At 38.5% G+C, this 24,300-nt stretch overlaps 1 protein-coding gene across 1 annotated transcript in view; it reads left to right on the top strand.

Moving 5' to 3' along the window:
• The window catches only part of LOC137291809 (multiple PDZ domain protein-like), a 256,863-nt gene extending 234,187 nt beyond the window's left edge, over nt 1-22,676 (top strand). The window contains exons 29-43 of the mRNA XM_067823344.1: nt 1,870-2,066; nt 3,529-3,623; nt 3,867-3,933; nt 6,530-6,673; nt 6,946-7,044; nt 7,810-7,884; nt 8,155-8,257; nt 8,639-8,787; nt 8,976-9,059; nt 9,434-9,658; nt 9,935-10,051; nt 10,879-11,026; nt 17,124-17,293; nt 17,805-18,025; nt 18,986-22,676. Coding sequence (XP_067679445.1) covers nt 1,870-2,066; nt 3,529-3,623; nt 3,867-3,933; nt 6,530-6,673; nt 6,946-7,044; nt 7,810-7,884; nt 8,155-8,257; nt 8,639-8,787; nt 8,976-9,059; nt 9,434-9,658; nt 9,935-10,051; nt 10,879-11,026; nt 17,124-17,293; nt 17,805-18,025; nt 18,986-19,259 — 2,168 coding nt within the window. The 3' untranslated portion in view covers nt 19,260-22,676. The remainder of the gene's footprint in view (nt 1-1,869; nt 2,067-3,528; nt 3,624-3,866; nt 3,934-6,529; nt 6,674-6,945; nt 7,045-7,809; nt 7,885-8,154; nt 8,258-8,638; nt 8,788-8,975; nt 9,060-9,433; nt 9,659-9,934; nt 10,052-10,878; nt 11,027-17,123; nt 17,294-17,804; nt 18,026-18,985) is intronic.
• Nucleotides 22,677-24,300: the final 1,624 nt, after the last annotated feature.

The raw sequence follows: 24,300 nt of genomic DNA, 5'->3' as shown, positions 1-24,300 counted from the left end.
GTTTTATGTTGTGTTGAATAATAATGTGTGGTTTATGCTGCTCTGATTCCCAGTTTCATCAATTCTTGATTAGGAGTTGACTTTTATGACACATATCTACACAAAGGAACTGATGCAACTGTTAGTGCCTAATGTTTTTCGGCCTAGAGTTTTTAAGCTCTCTTAGCACTTAGATTGTCATAGGTGCCATTTGCTTACATTAATTTAAGACTATCTTAGCTTGAAAAGAGTTTAGAAAATATAGGCCCTGACTTTTTACTTACATATTGATTTATTATTTTGTTGATTCTTACACGATATATTCTGCTGTGGTTGAAACCTAGTTTCCATAGTGACTGAACATGCTGTAAATTAGTTGACCACATTAAGCACATTAGAATACGATTAACTAATTACTCACTGTACAAAGTTTGCAAAGACTAGTTTTCCAACAGTAATGTGTGTTTTGGGGGTTTGCTTATTTCAATTTATTTTCTTGAGGTGAATGCTGTGTAAAGATGGGAATGTTTTTTTTGCCTGGCTTGTATTTTAATTATCATGTCTGGAAGTTGAAAAGTATTCGATAAATCATGTGACCTTGCCTTGACCACATTTTTGGAGATCCTTTGCTGATCCAAGTACCATTGAGGGTGTACTTACCATTGTGACAACAACTTCTGATAGCCCTGCCACATTTGGAGAAATCTATTTAAATTCAGTATATGTTTTCAGGGTAGAGTTTACCAATTGTGCATGTTAATCAACAGGAGTCAAAAATGTTTATTATGTATGTCATGTAATGTTCAGTTCAGGCCTCTTTATCTGTGGCTACTGGATAGTTTTGACTTGAAGTGCTGTCATATTGGAGTATATAATGTTTATGTAAGTCAATGACATTACTCACTGCTGTGATGAAATGGACAAGGTTGTCTAAAGCAGTTGCAGCATATGGTGTAATCCATCAATAGATGGTTAGACGTTCATTGCTGCTGGGGAGTTGGCAGACAACATGGATGACATCCTTTGAAGGCGATGTTTCTGAAGTAGATCAGATGATCTGCTCAGCACTGATAGGCGAAGGTCTGCAATGCCTGGCAGATGTGATGTAGAAAATTGGAATTGTGGATGGAACTCTTACATGATAAGCTATGCATTGAAACTGTTCCATTCACATTGCTTTCTGTCTGAGAAGCTTGCAATAGGTATGATATCAGCATAAACATGCCCTCAGGATTATTGTAGCCTTATTCCTACACACAGATACATACAGAAATGAAATTGAAATTTTAAACACTATGTCATAGCTATTCTGTCTGAAGAGCTAGCAAAAGGTATTTCTGAGTTCAACAGTAATATTTGGCTCTGTGGTCAAGGTTCCTCTGAAATGATGGGTTAGGACTGTTGAGCAGAAACTCACACTTACTATAAAGGTGATGAGGCTGGGTTGATGTAGGCCTGGGCAAAGTGTGCTGGTCAATGAAGTCTCATGGACGACATTCATGCTGTTACATTGTGATGGTGATACAACTCCAGTCCTGATGTAACAAACTTGTGGAGAATGTAACAGTTCTGTAGTAAGGTCACCAGGGTCTGTGGGATAACCTTGGTGGCAAGATGTGTAGAACATAAAAGATTGGGAATAACACCAGCGAGGCCAGATGGCCAGCCTTGCTGATGAAGCATTTACTCAGGACATCTTTCATGTTCCACTCATTCAATGACAATGAAAGCAACAAATTTTATAGTTTCCTAATGGTACTTGAATGGCTAACTATCCCTTCAACTGTAGGCTGAAGATTCTGACTGTAATGGAAAAAGGAGTCGAATTGTACTTTATGTTGTAACTAGTGTCTTTGAAGGCTTGTTCAAACCATTGTTCTCTTTTTCCAGAAAAACTCCAGAAGAAATATGGTGAACTGAGTGGAGATATTCACCTGGTGGATCTGTCGACGGGGTCAAATGGACTGGGATTGAGCTTGGCTGGCAATAAGGATCGGAACTTAATGAGTGCTTTTGTAGCAGGAATACAGCCGGAGAGCACTGCTGCCAAGGATGGCAGGATTACTGTTGGAGATGAACTGCTGGAGGTGGGTTCCCACATACTACTGGATGTTTGAGATCTTGGGTACTGGTATATGTTCCAAATGTCAAGCTTGATGATTCTCCTGTTCCCACCAACTGGGCCAGATTTACCCACCAACTAGTTTGGGTTTTTTCACCAACTGGGTTGGATTTACTTACCAACTGGGTTGGATTTACTCACCAACTGGGTTGGATTTACCCCTCAACTTTTTGCCTGAGTAGTATAAGTAATGGTTGCAACCATTACTTATACTACTGCCTGTCAGACTGAGACAATACAGATGGAATGTAGCTGACCCATTCAATTGCTCTCACACAAAATGTTTCCTCTCAAGAGGATGCATGTTTTGTTTCAAAACTGTTACATTTGCAATTAGATCTAGGTCTCTGGGGGCAACTTTTTGGTTACTTCATCTTCAGGCATTTTACCAAAAGAAACACATGCCAATTACTATGCCACGCTTACCTTTGACATTTTTACAAACACTTCACACAAACACCAATTGGATTAGAAATTCTCTTCTGAAAAATGTTTTTAATTAAATAAACCAACTGTCCCAAAAAAGCAGAATGTTCATTGTCAGAAAATGTAAGAAAATCATTAGAAGCAAGAAATGTCAAACATATTGGCTCTGTTTCCAAGGTTGGAGTTTCCTGCTATGTGTGAAGTGATTAGTCTGCCAGAGTGAAGTGTTATGGCAATATCACACCTCCCAGTTAATATTGGAATTCATTGACTTGGCACCTCATTGGCTGGACCTTTTAGTCCAACTTGTTGTGGTGAGCACCGTGATTAGTTCATGTCATATGTTATCACTGTAGCTGTTGTTAGCTCTGTCTTTCTGGAGGTAGAAGAAATTGATTAGTGAATAGATTAGGTGATTGAGTGCTACAGTGGTTAGGCCGGATAGGACTAGGTTACTGAAAGAATGGGTCAACCAAGGGAGAGAAAAGTTTCAGCTGGAATCAGATTTTGTATATTTGAGAGTAAGTGAAGAAAGTTGGTCAACTTTCTTTGGAGAATAAAAAAATATGTTCCCTGATATGGTTGCCTCATCACATAACACTGTATGGTTGGTGATTTAAAAATTAGGGTCATGTGTGGACACTACAAATTAACTGACCTACATTGATCAAACATCGCACATCCAACATACCTACCCCATATCTACCCCACATACCCTACTTGGCCACCATGCTTGCCCCCCAAATACCTAATATAGCCACACCCTATATACCCACCCAACCCCCATACCCTATATACCCACCCCTATGCCATAAATAGCCACCACACCCTTCCCATACACCAAATATGGTGAAACATCTACAACCACCCTATATACCACCCATCTCACCCTCTTCATACACCCTGTAAGGCATACACTTTACTTCTTATGGGCCACTCAGACACAATGTTCCTTATGCTAATCAAGTACATTGCAGATGTCATGTTTTTATATCCTGTAGGTAAATGGTCAAGTCCTACATGGGAGGAGTCACTTAAATGCCTCTGCCATCATCAAGGGCATCAAGACACCTTCAGTCAAGATTGTCCTCCTCAGGTAAATAAACACATCATTGAAAACGAGCAGGTTTAAGCCACAGTTAAACTTCATGTTTGACACCTATTGTAATTCAGCTCAGAACATGTTAGAATTCTAGAGCAGAATCGATACCTTGATAGTCTCCAGTGTACCTTGTTTGTTTTACCACCAATTCTTGCAACAAAGATAAAACTGATTATTGATGTGCTTACATATTTGACATGATTCCATCTTCATGTGTTTTATCATACACAATTTCAGACGTGAGAACTACCAGCATCATATGGCCGTCAAGCCACTGCGGCTGGGTCCCATCATCCATACAGAGGTATGTCGCATGTTGTGTCCCTGGGCTCGGGAAGGTGGTTGGTTATGGTGTGAGATCCATCATGTGTTAGTCATTTGTGATTGGTTTTTAGTGGTGTTGAGTTCTGTCACAGGCATCAAGATCTGTCACAAGCATCGAGATTTGTGACTGGTGTTGAGGTCTGTGACAGGTGTCAAGATCTGTCAAGTGTTGAGATCTATCATTGGTGTTGAGGTCTGTGACTGGTGTTGAGATCTGTCACTGGTGGTGAGATCTGTGATTGGTGTTGAGATTAATTACTGATGTTGAGATCTATGACTGGTGTTGAGATCTATCGTTGGTGTTGAGGTTTGTGACTGGTGTTGAGTTTAAACAGTATCCTGTGCTAAGATGCTCTTTCAACACATAGAGTTTAGAAAGTTGAGGATTTTGTTACTGTAATGATTCAGCTTAATAGATTCAGTGTATGTGTCATGTTTTTACCATCATGGAAGGTTTCTGGTCTGGAAGTTCTCAAGTATTGTTGCTGCCTTTGAGACTGTTTACCCAAATTCTTTCCTGCTCATTCAGAAGTTACCGTGACATTGGCCAATCTGAAATTCAAATGACGGAAAGTTAAACCATTAAACATTTGTCTTTTAGAAGGTTATATAGAAGCCATTTATCTTCTCCACTCTATCATGATAAAAAGCTTGATATTCATAAGGCAGTAGACAGAGATCTGAGAAGGGGACAAACATGGCATGCAGTATTCTGTAGCACCAACTGGGTCATATTCAGCCACACACGCCAATCAATAACAATGTTAAAAGCTGGCCTGCCATGGATCAAATACCTATTTCATTAACTGAACGTCTAGACAGAACCTAATGACATGGGTCAAGGGACCCAAAGAACAAAGCCTGATTAGCCCACTTTCCAATGGGGTTTTGGATGAAGAAGATTGATTGTTGCACAGTCATTAGAGTGTGAAGATGTGGATTTACACAGGCAAATATATGTTAGTGGTAAAATAATACAGAGCCCAGCTTGTGGTTGATGATGTGAGCATTATTAATGTCTTGACATCACATGACCGCCATTATTTTCATGGTATTGATGTCGTTTTCAGGGTTTTAACTTGACTGCAAAAGTTTTGGGGACACTGGGTTAACTCAACACCATGGGTACAATGTGTGAATCCCATTTCTAGTGTTGCCTGCTGTGATATTGCTGGAATATTGCTAAAAACGGCATAAAACCATACTCACTCACTCACTCACTCACTCATCTGAAACGAGCAGTGGGGTAGTCTAGTGGCCCTTTAGAGAGTTATCATTCTTCCTCTTAAGATGGCCTCGGGATACAAAAGTCAGTGAAATTCAAATGATATTTTTCTCATGATTGTCTAGCTGGATTATTTATGTGTATTACTTGTTTGGAAAAGCAGAAGACAGAACACATTTGTTTATTTTTTTCAAACCTGGTTGTTCATGCAGGCCAATGTGATTATTTCAGTCACAATGCCCTTTAATATATGAAATTTAGTGTATAACATTTGAGGAGACAAAAGATTCTTCCACACAGTAATTCATCAAAATGGTTCAGCTGTGATATTGTTCTAGTTGAAACCATCATGAAAAATGCATGGCATATGTTATGGCAGGGTCGGGAAATAGAGAAGGCAGAGAGTGGTATATAAGTTATAATGTGATAAGTTGAGACCATATCGAGGATTAGGTGGCCACAGTGTCCCTGTGCCTGGATATTTTTGGTGCAGTCACAAGAGTAGGTCAGTTTTTGTGGTCAACTGAATATATTATAATCTTTGAAAACTTTCATTGTGATCAAGTGTTAATTACTTGATAGACTACTTTGACATTGTGTTTGAACACCTAAGTTTGGATTTTAGGGCAGAATATTTAATTGCTGACTGATGAGGATAGAATGGTTCCAGTATCTAGTTTCTTATCTTGCTCAGACAGCATTGTATTGACTTTCACATTAAAACCATCACTTGTAGTATTGTCCACAATACGTGCTGAACTCCGTTACTCACTACACACCTTTAGCTTTAAACACAGTTACTTGTGTTGAGCTCATCTAAGGGAAGCCAGATCACAGTGAAGATGGTTTAATGACAATAATATCTCATTATCTCTTGTGACAGAAGAAGTGAAGATGGTATAATGTCAATAATATCTCATTATCTCTTGTGACAGAAGAAGTGAAGATGGTATAATGTCAATAATATCTCATTATCTCTTGTGACAGAAGAAGTGAAGATGGTATAATGTCAATAATATCTCATTATCTCTTGTGACAGAAGAAGTGAAGATGGTATAATGTCAATAATATCTCATTATCTCTTGTGACAGAAGAAGTGAAGATGGTATAATGTCAATAATATCTCATTATCTCTTGTGACAGAAGAAGTGAAGATGGTATAATGTCAATAATATCTAAGTATCTCTTGTGACAGAAGAAGTGAAGATGGTATAATGTCAATAATATCTCATTATCTCTTGTGACAGAAGAAGTGAAGATGGTATAATGTCAATAATATCTCATTATCTCTTGTGACAGAAGAAGTGAAGATGGTATAATGTCAATAATATCTAAGTATCTCTTGTGACAGGAGCATGTAGAATCAGCCACTTCCCCAAAGCCGACTCCCAATCGAGCTCCGGTTCCCGCAGCTACGGGTACAACGCCTCACAAGGAGCCCCCAAAAGAGGAAAACAAACCTCTTGATATTGTAAATACTGTTACACTGCAAAAGGTATGTTGTTGTGTGTACTGTTCAACTTCTGTCAAACTCTGTAAGGAATGGTGTAAATACTGTCGCACAGTAAAGTATGTCACTGTAAATGCTGTCTCAGTCCATAAGGTATGTTGTAAATACTGTCACACTGTAAAGTATGTTATTGATTTTCATTGAAATAAATAATTTCAAACTGGCAAGAAATCAAAATAAGTGCCAAGACTGATTGTAGTATATTTGTAAATTTCCTAACTTTTGACTAAATCCCTCATTACATTCTGTTCTTGTAGGGACCACAAGGTCTTGGTTTTGGCATCGTGGAAGAAACTCGCGATGGCCGCCACGGGATCTATGTCCGCAGTGTGACACCAGGGGGTGCTGCAGCAAAGGTTTGTATATATCGCTTGTTCTTATCATGTAGCTTTTTGATAGCGTTGGAGGCCAAGTGAAAACTGCCATAGTTCACTAAGTAAAGAAATTATGGACAGGTGATCAGCTGGAATGCCAGACACATTGACCCTTGCATGAGCACCTTTAAACTGACTTTAGAATTCAGCATTAAGTGTTAAATGTCACATCAGTAGAAAATAACTGCTACATATTCAAGATTTCAAACTGGTAGAAGAATCTTCAAGGTAATGTCTTCACGTAAACCACAACAATGTGTCTAAACTGGTATTCAAAGTGATTTTATGCTAGAGGTGACATTTGAGGGAGAAACAAGTATTGCGATAGCGATAGTCTATTATGACCAATTATTACAATACTATTGCAAAAGATGTTTTTCTGCTTGATTTTTCTGATTTGAAGTCATTTCCAAAATGAGTGTATAGTGTTCACGCAATAAAAACAAGCTGAAATAGTTTCAGTCTCTTTTAACAACTGATAAGAAATTTGAACACATGTCAAGGTTGTTGAAGAGTTAACATGGGCGTCTATCTCTAAGTCGAAGTGACTGTAATCGGTGCATTTATCAATGGAAATCATTTAATAAACCATTGATTGTCAAATACATAGCATACTATCAATGCATCATGAGTTTTTTATGTCTGCCATCGAATAATTGCTATCAGAGACTCAACAATTGCAATCCATCGATAGTTTGATGCATCATTACAGCCCTGTGTTTTACCCAGCTCACATGTATATTTTAGGATGGACAGCTGACTGTTGGAGATCAGATCTTGGAAGTTGGGGATAAATCATTAAATGGCGTACATTATGATAAGGTGAGAATGAGACCAGGCTCTAGTCCCTGCATAATTAAGGTTATATGTAGGTATATCCAGAAGTGTCAACAGAGTGGATTGCTTCATTATGGCAAGTCTCAGCCGTGGGAAGACGTGCTAAAGATAAACATTTTGCTTTTCCCTAATTGCTTCTGTGTGACACTTAGAGCTTTGAATACAACATTACCTAATGAGAAAATAAATGTCATCTTCTCTGTTCAGGGGCAGTTCTATGATAATGCTGATGTTGTTTCTTTAACTTCTTAACAGGCAATCGATATTTTACGACAATCTCAGGGCAGCGTGAAATTAAAGGTTCGAAAGATTGGTAAAGGCAAGCAAGGAGAATCAATCCGACTTGGTAACACAGTTGGTAAGTATATACAAATAGACATTTGGTCCAAACTCCCATGGACATATACAGACAGATGATGTTCAGTCCAATCTCCCATGTGACATAAACAAACAGATGATGTTCATTTGTCAAAAGGATGTCAATATCTTTAAATCATGTACTGTTCAGGTTGGTAGACAAAGGGACACAACTCTTGAAGGCTCAAAGTCCTCAAAGAAAGTGCTCAGGTCCTTTCATCTCATGGCACCTGGTATCCCAGTTGTATATAGCTTTGTTAAATATACTTGGGATATACCTTACATTTAGTGTATCACCTGGAAAATACCTCTACACATAGTGTTGAAAGAGTCAAACATTCGTAGTATTTCCAGAAAACTGTATCCATATGTTTGTTTCCAGATGAATCTTCAACTGACCCTCCAGCCCCAGTTGTGACAACTGACCCCAAGACCTGCCCAATCACCCCTGGTCGGGAGACCCTCATAGAGATTGAAAAGGGTCGTACAGGGCTTGGGCTCAGCATCGTGGGAGGGTCAGACACGCTATTGGTAAGTCAACATGATGCTTTGACGACAGAGCACATGATCAAGATTCCTCTTGTCCAAAAATGGGTAGCAAAATGTGATTGCACATCAGTCATTTAGTTATTTCTGTATGTAATGTGTATCAAACATTACCATTATTTGAAGAAATATTTTTTGAACTGTTGTATTAAGTACATTTAATCTATTTCCAGGGAGCTATAATTATCCACGAAGTTTATGAAGATGGGGCAGCTTTTAAAGATGGCAGACTCTCTGCAGGGGACCAAATCTTGGAGGTGAGAATCAGATTGCAGTCCTTACTGCTCTTATGTCCCTGTAGATTAAATACCTTTCATACGCATTGAGTCGAACAGTATCCAAACTCATCAAGTCAAACAGCATCCAAATTTAGCAAGTCAAACATCCAAATTCAGCAAGTCACACACCATCCAAACTCATGTCAAACACCATTCAAACTCATCAAGTTAAATACCATCCAAACTCATCAAGTCAAACACCATCCAGATATTAATCAAGTCAAGCCATGCATCAAGCCTGACACTATCCACCTGCATCAAGTCAAACACCTTCCAAATACACCAGTCAAAGAATGTGTACATGAATCAACACCATCCATGCCAGTCTCGCACCTCCACCACCAATGTTGCAGGTGAACCGTGAAGACCTGCGTGACGCCACCCACGACCACGCCATCCAGGTGCTCCGCCAGACACCTTCGAGCGTGTGGATCCTGATGTACCGTGATGACAACCAGGTGAAGGAAGAGGACATTTACGACATCTTCAGTGTTGAGCTCATGAAGAAGCCGGGCAAGGGTCTTGGACTCAGCATCGTCGGCAAGAAGACTGATGTCGGTGTTTACATATCAGACATTGTGAGTACTAAAGAGATCAGTATGCACAATAGTACAATAGTCTTCCTCCATGCCTACCCATGAAGATCCGTGTTACAATTGAGCTTCAGTAACCAGCCATGCTGGATTGGTCAGACTTGCTGACTTTGTTGACATGTTATCTCCTCTCTCTCTCGCTCATCTGTGTTTTGCTCATATCTGGTGTTCCCTGTCATGATGTTGTTGCTCTATTACTAAAAGTGGTGTACAACTTGCAGCCAGCAAAACAGTCTCGATGATTATTTCATTTTGTTTCAGGTGAAGGGCGGGGTGGCAGAGGCTGATGGAAGACTTATGCAAGGGGACCAGATTCTCGCTGTCAATGGAGAAGACATGAGAAACTCAACTCAGGAATATGCAGCTGGCGTTCTTAAGGTAACAGCATTTTAAGCTTCAGTTGTAAAGGGAGGTAACTCTTGTGTTATTGTGTTTCTGAGGGTCATCTTTATTCATTTTGATGTGTTGTCGTAATCAGTCATGATCACATTACTATAGATATGAATATCAAGTGTATCTGATGGCACTCATGGTCTTGTATTGGGAATCTGTTAGTCGAGCATTTAACACATTTCATTGTTTCTCAGTGACATACATTACCTAAGTCAGATTCAACTTAAATGGTAATTGCCTCATTGTGACACTTCAAACCTTCCTCCAATGGTTGGGTGGAACAAGAGAGCCAGTGCTCCTGCTGACCATCCCCATCTCATTACATGTCTGAAATGTTGTACGCTCTTATAATAAACTCTGGCATACATGGATCCATCTGACCCATCTAAGAAATATGAAATTGAAAATGTGTCGATAAAGTTATTTCAGCTCATGATCTGTGTTAGAACTGTTCTCCAGCAACTCTTGTCATAAGAGGCAACTGATGAGATCGAGTGGACAGACTTGCTGACTTGGTTGACACGTCATCGTATCACACTTGCATAGTCTGATGCTCATGATGTCAGTCACTGGATCTTCTGCTCCAGACTAGATTATGTCCAGACCGCTGCCGTATTACTTGAATATTGCTGAGTGTGGTGTGGATTCCCAAGAATCAAACACATATAGTTCAGCTGCATCTGACAACATACTAAGCTAAAATGGATATTTTTGCTAGCATCAAGTACTATCTGTTGGATGTAGACAGTGTTCATAGTTTTCAGTTGATTCTGAATTTATTAACCAGTTAATGGTTTTCTGTGATTTTACAGACATTGATGGGAAAGGTGACAATGGTGGTGGGAAGGTTAAAAGCAGGGTCAAGGACCTCTTCACGACGGAACTCCAATTCTCCTGGCAGTGCTTTGAAAAAATCAGAATCAAGTGCAAGCAATCGCTCACGGGGAAAACACTCAAAGAGTATGTATTAATGTGCTCTCTCTGCTGTCCTCTTTGCTCATGTACATATTAGAAATACATAGATGTGACAATATGCAGCTGTATAGTCTAGTAATACATGGCAAATTACAGCTGTACAGTCTAGTAATACATGGCAAATTACAGCTGTACATTCTAGTAATACATGGCAAATTACAGCTGTAGTCTTCTAACATGTGGGACAGTGGGGTAGCCTGGTGGTCAAAGTGTTCGCTCATCACGCCGAAGACCTGGGCTAGATTCTCTACATGGGTACAATGTGTGAAGCCCATTTCTGTTGTCCCCTTTGTGATATTGCTGGAATATTGCCCTTTGAAGTAAAGAAACCATGACCGGGCAAGATTACTTTCTACCCATAAAAAATTTGCCATGGATTGTTTTAGACATGTATATATGTGTTAGCCAGCCCATGACATTTTAACTTAATTCATCTTAGATCTCTTGAATTTAAATTTAAACTAGATGTGATCTCTTCAATTCCATTTCCAGAATCTGATCCTTAATGAATTTTACTGTAGATTCTGTTCCACTGAAGCGTTAATTATGTAGGACTCGTTAACTGGCCAATTAGCTCTGTAGTCCTCTGCATGCTTGTGACTGTAAGGCATGAGACTACTGCCCCGTGCAGCATGTCACACCCTCGTCTCTGTCACCACCATCTTTCTCGTATCGCTAGCTACAAGCCAGCCTGCACTGGTCAACTTTTTCACTCAAATGATGGCATTTTACTGCACGGGAAATTGTCACAAATTATTTTTTTACTGACAGATGTATTTCACAGTGTGTATAACTTTACATTTCTATATTTTTCAAACACATTGGTATTTTGTATTGGAATAGGTAGTAATAATAAGGTTTGAGTATTTGTATTTATTTTACACCAGATGCATACCCTTAAGCATGGGCAAAGGGCTACATTATTACTTTAGTCAATGGATCAGAGTGCCCTTGATTGTTGTTCTCAACTCCCCAGGGAGAATACCACCTAACCAGAATGGGTGTTAAATTGACCTGTATTTCTCATCAATTATTGAGGATTGTTTTAAATGGGAATTACAAAATTTGTTAAGTAATTAATGCTAGTTAACATTGAACAATGTTATTTTGAGCTATGATTGTATGAGTATGTTCATGTGATCTGACAGTGAACATAGGGCATGTTAGGTAGCAGCTGAGATTAGCTGTGAGAAATTGGCCAGTTCTAACAGTCACCTGCCTGTATGTCACTACTTATTCTGTCATTGTCAACATTTCAGACAACATTTTGTTTTCATCACGACCATTCATGCAAAAGGAAACTTGTCACCTTAAAACAGGAAAAACTTGTTCAATATCTCACAAAAATTGTAATGGTAAATTTTACAACAGAAATAAAACGACATTTAAATATACTTCTCACAAGTATTCTTATTGTTTATTATTGATTTTTCTCCTGTTTTCACATTATCCTGAACAAAACTTGAAATTTCAGAAAATATTAACTTTCAAATTCCGTCCAAGAAATGGTATTGTTTTGAAGGATGAAATGTTGACAAGCCATGCATTAATATCACAGTACAGTTTGGTTGATTTCACCACCGTTTCTGTACCATGATTTCTGGACATACCATAGCATTGGTCTCCTTCCTTCTTTCAGGTCTCCCTTCCTCTAAAAGCTACTAATCTCCGGTTCTGTAATTTACTTCTCATCTTTCATAAACACAAACATTTTTGTATCCACTTTTTTCTTGCATAAGCACGCTAATCGCTCTCTTGAGAACATTAATGTCCTCCTGCTACTGACTATAGTGTATTACCTATATAGCCAGTCATCATTCCAATCCAGATGGTATTTTGAAAATAACAATTATTAACGTTTGTAAGACAATCCTTGAAAAAGATATGAAAGGTGACTTTCTGGACAAAGCACTTTGAGACTAGAAGCAAACCTCTTTCATGTCTTCTTATAGAGCCAATAAAACGTGTATAATTTTAAGGCTGAGCAATAAAGTGTGTATAGTTGTGTCGAATACACAGATAACTTGTTACTTGTAAAATATGTGAAAATAATGATCATAATAAACAACACACTACGCAATAATTCTGACTGATATGTGGAAGTGTTTTGTCAGAACTAGACTCATTTGAACTGATTGTATAGCATTCCAGAATGTTGATAAATGGATGGGCGATATTGTGTATATAATCCTGACAATCCTGTCACAGTCTGATGATACTGCACGATAGTCTCCGTGATAGAATCAACTGAATTTGCTTCCTGTAAAGATTTTCCTCACGCAATACTTTCAGTGAAATAACATGTTTTGTTTGTACATACAGCTTCACGAGTTATGCAAGTTTTTGGATGAGGATAGGTATGGTTGAGGAACTAACAGTCAGCACATTCCACTGTGTGGGGAAGACAACTTTCTTTGCAAATGCAACTGTTTTACTTTCATCGGTATTTATAATATCCCTGATTAGGAAGAGACCAGAACCTTGGTAAATACATTCTAGACCAGATGAGCATTGGTAAATATGTTCTTGTCTAGAACTGCTGGAATGTTTATGAGCATTTAAAAGTAAAGGATAACAGATTACCATGTCATACAAAGGCATATATATCAGGGCAGCTTTTTCTCTCTGTATTAGGTGAATGGTGAATTAGGCAAATATATGATATAATATATAATAGCTTTAATAATACATTTTCACCTGTCTCATTGTATGTGAAGGACAGGATATTACAGTATTTAGTATCAGTACTGAATCCAGAATGATACTGTCATCTTCAGCAATAGCCAGGGTTGTCACATATTTGAAAAAAGCAAGAGTTAATTGTTCATACATGGAAATAATTAGTTTTTAAGTGATTCAACACTTATTGTCACATATGTTACAAGAATTATTTAATACCCTTGAGTGACAGTTGAATAAGATTTCAAGTTGTCATGTAATGTGCATAGAGACAAAAGCAAATATGAACAGTAAAACATACATGAAATGTAAAATATGTTGAATATTTATGTGATATTTGAATCAGAACACTGAACATTGTCAAATGAATGTGCATCATTAATTATGTCAGCTGATAACTGAATTGACCTTTGAAAATTCTAAGAAACATGCATAATTGATACCATGTATGTGATAACTAATTAAGGCAGTTTGAAATTGTCAGAAGACATGAAGAATAAACACCATTAAGTCATAGACTTGATTAGAAAGTTGAAAATTGTCTCCTGATATGTAAGATATGGAACCGTAATGATAAGTAAGCACAGAATGTGGACTGGTAGCTTTTGGACGCTGGAGTAATATTAAGAGGTTAGAACACTTGATCTATTTTGCATGATTTATTTCTGTACTCCTGTATGGCCAGTCTCCTCTTCACTGTACTCTTTGTAAGCTGCATATGATGTGCTTGGTGGTTTCTGGCAGACTGGACACTGTGACCTTTGTAAACTGACATCTAACCATGTGTCAACCACGTCAAATTAACTGCTTTAAGACATAACCTCTGCAGCTATTGTAAAATAGTACATGGACAGTTTACCAGTTTATCTAAAGTCTTTTCGTACATTGAAATTTGATAAGAACATTATTTTATTCCTTCATTGCGATTTGCAGAAATTTTGTAATTTCAAATTTGGAAGAAAGTATCCTTCAGATCTGGAGTGTGACACATCATGTCAATGCACAATGCTTTTCTTAAAATTTTGTTTCCATCACAGCAGTGTGTTACCTTCTATCTCCCCTTGGTTTTTGATGTCCTCTTCTACAGTCACAAATTCCTATGTTGTATGATATGTGTGCTCCATATTCAACCTAGGCCATAGTGGGAGGCTATAAGCGTTGTGAGATTCTGATTTACCACAACTTTGATCTTGTCACTCTCTATCCATCCACACCCCACCACTCTACACCACCTTCTTAGTGTGAACATGCATTTCCCCCCATCCCCACAATGAACTTGCCTATTTTGCCTCCCCCTACCCACACTAAGTATCTCGTGGCCTACGCAGCAATCTGTCTAACATATAATGAATCCCAGTACCAGGTGTTTATTCAAAATCATTCTAATAAAGTTGCAAAGTTTAGTCATATGTTTTCAATGTTAAGTTATTCAGTACATCTATTCCATTTTGTCAAATATCCCATGTCCCTGTTATTTTGGGTTCTATGGTTTGATTATTCAGTGGGTTGGGGTATAGGGCCAAAGAGCTCCAGAGTAAAACTTGTTTGTATTCCTGGTCAAAATAGACCAACAGTAACCCATGTATTCTTTTGTTGATTGCTAGGTAAAGTACGCCCACACTAACCTAGGTAGTCTTTTGTTGAATGTTAGGCAAAGTAGGCCCACAGTACCCCTAGGTTTCTGGTGTTGATTCCAGGACAAAATAGGTCCACAGTACTCCAGGTATTGTCATATGAATTCCAGGACAAAATAGGTCCACAGTACCCCAGGTATTGTCATATGAATTCCAGGACAAAATAGGTCCACAGTACCCAAAGGTTTCTGGTGTTGATTCCAGGACAAACAAGTCCACAGTACCCCAGGTATTCTGGTGTTGATTCCAGGACAAACAAGTCCACAGTACCCCAGGTATTCTGGTGTTGATTCAAGGGCAAAAGGGTAAAATAGTCAGCAAGTGCCCCAGCTATTCTCATATGAATTTCATCACAGAATAGATCCACAGTACCACAGGTATTCTAGTCATAATTGCAGGGCAAAACAGGTCCACAGTACCCCAGGTATTGTCATATGAATTCCAGGACAAAATAGGTCCACATTACCCAAAGGTTTCTGGTGTTGATTCCAGGACAAACAAGTCCACAGTACCCCAGGTATTCTGGTGTTGATTCCAGGGCAAAAGGGTAAAATAGTCCCCAAGTACCCCAGCTATTCTCATATGAATTTCATCACAGAATAGATCCACAGTACCACAGGTATTCTAGTCATAATTGCAGGGCAAAACAGGTCCACAGTACCCCAAGTATTCTAATGATGACTTCAGGACAAAATACGTCCCCAGAACCCCAGATTGTAGACAGTGTAGGTCTGCTACAAAGATCAGAGGGAAGCCATTTGACACCTGTGTGGTATCATGGCCAGGTAGGTTGTGTATGCCATATACATCAAGTTTATCTTATGATTGACTGGAGGTTGAATCTAGGTTGAATATGGAGATACCACAGCAGCCATTCATGCAGACAAAACATGTCTTGTTCTTTTGATGTTTGTAATCTTATAAGAAAGATACATGTATTATGAACTATCTGAAAGCTATGATACTTTTAGAATGATGAACAACATGTTCATGTGAACAATATAGATTTGTGAACTTTTTACATCACCATGTAAGTGTTTTAATGTTTATTTATCAATTGTGCATTCAGTAATCCTGTTTATTTTTGCCCAGATTTGTTTTATGCTTTGTATTCCCTTGCAGGACTAGTTAGAGCCCAGATATTTCCACATTTTCCAAGTTTCTGTTTGGCAGTGCTCATACCTTTATGTTATTGAAACGTTCCCACTGTTTTTGCCAATAGTCATTGATTTCTTGACAGAATTGTTACAATTATAATACCCCTTTTGGTTTTTATGATTATATTATGCATGTAATGCATGTTTTGTTTCAGGGATGTGCAGTATGTAATTTACAAATATGATATGATGTATATTGTGTAAGACTAGCATGAAGTTGCATATACCAGCACAGTTCATGTGAAAGCTAAATTTGCATTTCCAAATATTTTATCTGTCATGGTTGGGTATGGAACATAATCTCGTCCCCTGCTTCATACATCTCGTATGCTTCTGGTTTATGTAATTATGTAATGTTAAGTGGATTTTAACTTTTTTTTTTACTATTGTTGTTTACTGTTGTTTTGTTGTATTTCTGTGTAATATTTTTGTATTTAGTGTTTGAAATTGAATTATGTCTCTGGATGCTTGATTTTCAAATATTTGAGTATGTATGGTTGTTGAATCTTGTAAAATGATCATGTTTTGGATTAATATTGCTTAGCACATCAGTGCTGATATCCGATATGGTAGGGTGTGAGTGCTACAGTCTTACCTGACTTCCTGTTGTAGATGTGAGCGTGGACTGGACGCATTTGAGGAATGTGGATCTACAGCATGATGAGTCGGGCTCCCTGGGGCTGAGCATAGCTGGTGGGGTTGGCTCCCCACTGGGGGATGTTCCCATCATTGTTGCAAACCTCACCCCTACAGGCCCAGCAGCACGGTGTGGCAGGTTACGAGTAAGTCAGCTTCCAACACCCATATTTTGACATTAAGGACAGTCATAGTACTAATGTGATCCTAGCTCACATACTTTGACATCAACCAAAAATGGTCAAAGGTCAAAGTTGAACTAAGATGATCTTAACTCCCACTATTTGACCTTGGCATGGTGCAGATATAATGCTGAGATCAATGGAGGAACAGGGATCAGGACAGTATTATTATGATTGCTATATTGTCATCCTGTTTATGCTTGTAATTGCTGACAAGAAATAGGAAACACTGGACATCTGAAATGTCTGTAATTTCATTGCTTTTTTGTTATATAAACCTTTTGGAATTCAAAGCAAAGTAGACTTCTGATATCCAGGACAAAATAGAACCACTTACCTGGTGCAAGACAAGACAATGTAGATCTTTAGAATATTGCTGTCTGTGGAGTAAAGCACTTCCAGCTCTGTTGTGTAATATTCAGTAATTGTATGATAATGAAAGTCAAGTATTACTGTGAATGCTCCTCCACTATAGGTTGGTGACAAGATCCTCATGATCAACAACCGGTCAACTGATGGCATGACTCATGATGAGGCAGTTGCCGTGCTGAAGTCAACAACGCCGGTGATGCTGCAGGTCATCCAGGGGGAGGAGCTGGCTGTCAGTGTCAATGGCAGTCGCTCACGTCAAGTCAGCACTGACATGTCAAATGACCCAACTGCGACCGAACTTTCTGTGCCTCCTCCAGCAGCAGGGTGAGTAGATGCCATCCTTACTGTATTCAAATAAGGCTTCTCGGTTGCATATAATCTCTCATGACCCACATGAAAAAAAAGTGCTGACATAAAACAAATATACAAAAATACAAACAATACCAAACAAACCATCCTGTAGTTCTTCCCCCTACCACTTCTGGCAAACATAAGAATTTATAAAAAATTTATTATGCAACCAAATCCTTAAGGCTGCCATTTTTGGGGTCAAATCACCCTTCTTTGATCAGACACTAAATGGTCTGTTGGGCTCAAATGCAAAGTGTGCATTCTTACTGTTAGGAGGTACTTGTGGCCCATACTGTGTGACTTGCATACTGTGGGCCTCCAACAGTCATCTGATGTATCCGTACATGCAGTAGTGGTGGACTGGTTAATTGAAATAATCCTAGATTGTTCAAAGTGACTAAACAACCAAGCAATTAATCATGGTTTCCCATAACCGAACACCAACAATTTCACAGCACTTGTTTGCATAAATAATATTTTTGGCAAGGTTGGTTTTATCTGTTACATTTCAAGCTTGCCCCAATTCATGATTGGTTTTATCTTAAAGACTTCAGGAAATTTATGCTACTAACATGCTGGTCATTTTTCATAATGATATGAAATTTAAAAAGCACCTAAAAGAGCTACATATGTTTTTTCTTCATTTTTTGTGCATTAGCAAACATAACCAGGAAAATTTGATAAATGAGGCTAACCAATTATTTTCTGTAACTGAATGGTTGTTATAAACCAATCTTCAATTATGAGATTTTGACCAATTCCCAACACTATCATATGGACAGCATCCTTACTGAAAGGGGGCACTTGTTGCCCACACTGTGGTGACTGTGTGTTTCTATATAATCTTGTTTTTCATCATAGTGTATCCAAATTTGTGTGCTTTGTGTATGTTTAATCAACATCCAAATTCAGATTTAGCACTTCTGTTGCCAGTCAAGGCCCACAATGCAGCACCCTCATCCTGGAACGAGGTCAAGAAGGTCTGGGATTTTCGATTGTCGGAGGTCATGGAAGTCCACATGGAGATCTGCCCATCTATGTGAAGAACGTCTTTGAGAAGGGAGCTGCCGCTGAGAATGGCGGGTTGAAAAGAGGAGATCAGATTTTGGCTGTGAATGGGAAAAGTCTGGATGGACTTACACATGATGAAGCTGTCAATATTCTGAAAAATGCGCGAGGGAAAGTGACTCTGTCTGTGTTGTCTTGATAATGCGCCATGACAACATACTATTATCATTCTGTGGGACCAGTTGTATTGTTGACAAGCTTTGGCAAGGTACAATATGACAGAGTACCAATTGGGGAACAGTTTCACAAAGCATGGAAATAATCTCTTTGAATGCTACTCCTTTGGAAGAATTGCCACGGATACTATTGGCATTTGAATGGTTACTATGATTCTATGAAAGAGAGACAAAGGACTTCAACAGAACATTTCATTTGATATGTCAGAAAACACTCCAGGAATTTGTGTCCATAATGTTGAAAAAACCTCGGAACTATGTTGTCTGAAAATGGTGACTGTTCATCGAAAGCATTGTGCCAGAGCTTGAAAATAATATCATTTGTTTCTTCACAATTATCAGATATCAAAATGGTTGTGACAGTGACTTTAAGTCGTTTGGGGATGACAGAACTTTACAATGGATACACTCAATAATAATAAAGTTATGCAATGTAGTCATTGTGAATAAGAAACTCATTCATGATAAGTAGGTGCTTGAATTAAAAGGTACAAGGACTGAAACCCCCAAATTCCATAAACTATGGAAATGAGTTTGCAATTTTTGTGTCACAATTAGTGAGTATATCCATTGAAGACTTCTATACTGTTACTGTTATTTTTGTATATGATGTATGATAGTGTTTCATTTTTTACAGGATTTGCAACTGTGATAGTGAGATTTAATTATGTTACAAGAATTTGTGAAAATGGATATCGTTTCTTTGAATTAGATATGATTCTGTCCCCATTGTAGCTGAAATGTCTCAATCTGAAGAAAAACACTATTAGAATGAAACCTTGTCTCATCCCATTACAAATATGCAATGTTTCGGAGAGACCCATATTACTGGACCAATATTATTGAGATATCTGGTGAAACAATAAGTTTATTCTTTATGGAAGTATGTATATAATGGTAATTACAGTAGATCATTTAGTATATTCCCTTTATTAGATATAGATCATGTTGACCACATTAGCATAGTTAAAAAAAACCCCAAATTCCACCTTTCTATCAATCTGAGAGATATCAAACACTGAATTTTGACTGACCAATTATGGCTGCAGATCAAACTTTTGAATTGGAGTGTACAGCTTTAATTTTCTGTGAAATTATTTTGGTTGAAGAAACCATTGATTCAAAATCTATTTGTTATTATACAACCTAAATTTTCCATTTGGCAACTCATCCAAAGTTCTACAAATATTCAATAATATTGCAGTGTTTCGCAGGTGAAAACTGAGACATCCCAGGCACACCCTCAAGAGGTAACTATTATAAACTGGTTGTCCCATGATTTGTGGAAATTTCAACATTCATAAACATTTGGATTCTTCTAATGGTTTTCTCTAATGGCTGCAGAATATTGATGGTGTTTTACTCTTCGTTATATAACAGATGCATATTACAGAGATGAGTGAGATTATATGATACACCTTGATCAACTTTTTCCAGTTTTCTATTTCATTTTATATGACAGGTGTTTTTTTAATGCTTTTGAAGAATTTTCACGTCCTGGTCTGTTGCATGAAGATCCCATCGACTTGCTCTGACAGCCTGTGGTGGTGATGTCGTGGTAGGAATGTCATTGTGTCATGCAGGTGATGTGATGTTATGGTATGAATGTCGTCATGCCATGCAGGTGATGTGATGTCATGGTAGAAATGTCAAGCAGGTGATTCAGTGTTATGGTAGCAATGTCATGTTGACATTTGGGTGATGTCAGGGTGTCATGACATAAATGTGATTATGTCATGCAAGCAGTGCACAGTTGTGATGAAAGGCAGGTGTGGAATTAAATTATGTTGATTGAACTGAAAACAATAGCAATTCAAAAGGCAGTTGCTACACATCATATTGATCATTACTAACTGTTTTGTCTGAGTAAGTTTCAAGTGGTCAGAACATAAATTATCACAATAATAATGATACATACTTTTTATGAGGGGAACAATCTTAAAATGGAATTATTATCCATTGGTTGTAATGCTATGTAACATGTAGACACATAGGTTGTTGGCTCCCTATCTGAATTTCCTTTTGGTTTTATAAACAGACAACTTTAGTCAGTGGTTGACATCAACTGCCTGTCAGTATGCCCTGTTGGTATTATATGACAATAATGACCAGCCTCATATCCGAATTGCATAGATCGATTTCCATACCTATGGTGATCAATGGATTGTCTAGTTTTGACTTGATTATTTACAGACCACTGCCATTTAGCTGGAGTATTAATGAGTGTGGTGTAGAACTGAACTCACTCACTCACTCACTCTCTCATCATAGCTGGCTGACTCTGGCTAGAATTCAGATTCCATGCTATGTAGACACGTTTGTTGGTATTAAACAGACAATGATGGTCACTTGTTTGCAGCAAATGTCTATACACTGTGTCCACACATGATAAGAAATGGTCATCCTGCTGTCATGTAGGGACAGAAGTCTATGGACATTGTGTGGCTTACCTGTCATAGACTATCAGAGATGACAGACTCATAGACTTTATTATAACCAGAAAGTCTGAACAAGACTGCCCTAAACACAGACATTCAACCATTCCACAGAACCAAACAAACATCCAAGTTGCCTAGGACAGACTAGTTGGTTGTTCCAGTTTGAATGACAGCACCTGTTACTTTGTCTTGGTATCAGGTGGTGGAAACAATGTAGATAATAGTACACATTCCATTGGTATTTGTTAGCTTGCAAGAATTTGTCTTCCTCCTTGTGTTAACATTGATGAGGCTGGGTGGGAGTATCTCAGACCACTTGCCTAATCCCATGCACATTAACCCAGTCTCTGATAGATAACCTCACAATCTCAATGTAAGTGAGTACTTAACTTTCCTTGGATTAAGGTGGTGTAGTCTTTGAAATGTCAAAAATAGGCTTACCCCTTAACAGACTCGAAACCTATGGAACAACCAAGGATTTATCTATCAGTGAAAGGGTTGCTCCTCAAAGTTGAGGATGTTTTCATTTTAAGCTGCAGCACCATTTCTGTCTATGCAATTTCTGCTGGGCCCTTTAACTTCCAAGCATACTCATTGGCTAAAATTCAAATGTCTCAATATTTATTGGTTGGCCAAAGTAGATAAGTTGCTGGCAACAGTTAGAAGCTGTGAATAAATGTGATAGCTTACCACTTTAACAGAACTGTTTACCAATACTTAGTGTAACAATGATCTTGGAGATTTTATAGTGGTTAACCCAGTGTTATAGAAACTCATGCAGATATTTATCATTGATAAGCACGTGTGGCTGGATCCTCCTCCAAAGTCACGTTGTGCTGTTGAGTTTACTGTTTATATCACATGATGGCTTCTTAATTATCACTGTTTATGCTAACTCCCATTACCCACGATTTGTACTAAATAAAGTATATTTACATGAAATGTGTTCTTGTTTGTCCAAACAACTGATCACGTGGTGTAGCAGATGAAGCAATTCCTTTCTGGAAATATTGCCAGAGTTCTGCTCATGGAATGTATGATGTGTGAGAGATTTTTAGTGTAAACTTTAAGGTTTTTCAACAAGTCTATGTGTAGAGCTCAGGTTACAAATCAACTGAGTTAATCAATGTGGAAAATCCTTGGATGGGTGATCGTGTTTGGCAGCTTGACTCCTGAGAGTCATGCCCTTCATTGAAGCATATATGCTACATGTGGTCTCACCTTAGGCTAGTTTGTTTATTCAACTTTGTCTTTGTTCACCTAGCAGAAAATGGGTACACAGTGAGATAAGTCCTTACTATTAACCTTCTAGCACCTTGCAGGCAGCTTGGTTTATCCAGGTTAATGATTATTGCCCATTGAGCAAGATATTAATCTAGGTGCTATAACTATGTGCATAATTCAGCATGAGAAACAATCTGATGCTGTGACTGCCAGACATTGCTTACATTTGTAATTCCACACAAGTGAAGTTTCTGTAGCATACTGCTGACAAATGTCTCATTATGAGAATGACCTTTTCATTTGATGTGACCTTGAGACATGTCAGACATTACTGATGAAGGTGTTTTGTCAGTCTGGTTTGGAGTTCTCAAGTCATACATTCCTAAGGTGACTCCCATATTTGACAAGTTGTTCCCCGGTGACCTTCACCTGCTCTATTTTGTCCAATTCTAAACAACTTTAGCTAATGGTTAAGTCGTGAGCAGGTATTTGATTTCCCCATGGCTACAATATGTGAAGCTCATTCCGGGTGCCCCCCTGCTATGATGTAGCTTGGGTATTGGTAAAACGACGTACGGACTGGTAAAACTAATCTCATTATCTTCTACACGTTATTAACACAAGTGGAAACGTGGAGACACACGACGTGACATATCGCCATGTGATAACCGATGAAGTTGAATCTTTTGGTGGCGGTGGCTCAGTGTTATTCGGAACAAGGGCAATACTGATGGCGGTGACGCTCTACATGACCCACGGATGTAAGGGTGGCCTAATCGTCTAATGATATGCAATCAAACCTCTGACCTGGGGTTCAAGTCTCGGTTCGCCTAATTATGTTTCTAGGTTTATTCGCTCCTTTCCCGTTCTCGAGGTTTCCTCAGAGTGGTAAACGATGAGCTTTCTTACTTAGGGATTTTATCCCACAGTAAGACAACACGATATGAAGTAGTGAAATACCGTGTAAAGCAGCTAAACCCAACTCACTCGCCACCCACATGAACTGACATGACATTACCTTTTACCAAATATACAAACACACGTATCAGCAGCATTAGCACTTGGACATTGACGGAAGGGATCTCTCGGTACACTGCATGGAAAAACATTTCAGAACGTCGCACGCAATTGAGTGCACTTGATCAAAGAAGACACATTCTTTTAACTTCAGTTGTCACGCACGATTATTGACGACATGAGCTGGCATACTGATTGACATGGTTTACTGAGTGTTTGAATGGTGCAGATGGCTGATGGTGACCTGAACACTCCAGTATTCAAAACAAACCACTCACTTAACGCCATAGGGCTGGAATGAGTAGGATTTTACACCGCTTTCAGG

This window comes from Haliotis asinina, chromosome 7 (genome assembly GCF_037392515.1).
Source record: "Haliotis asinina isolate JCU_RB_2024 chromosome 7, JCU_Hal_asi_v2, whole genome shotgun sequence".
NCBI classification, from domain to species: domain Eukaryota; kingdom Metazoa; phylum Mollusca; class Gastropoda; order Lepetellida; family Haliotidae; genus Haliotis; species Haliotis asinina.
This window is presented reverse-complemented; position numbering and strand designations above follow the sequence as displayed.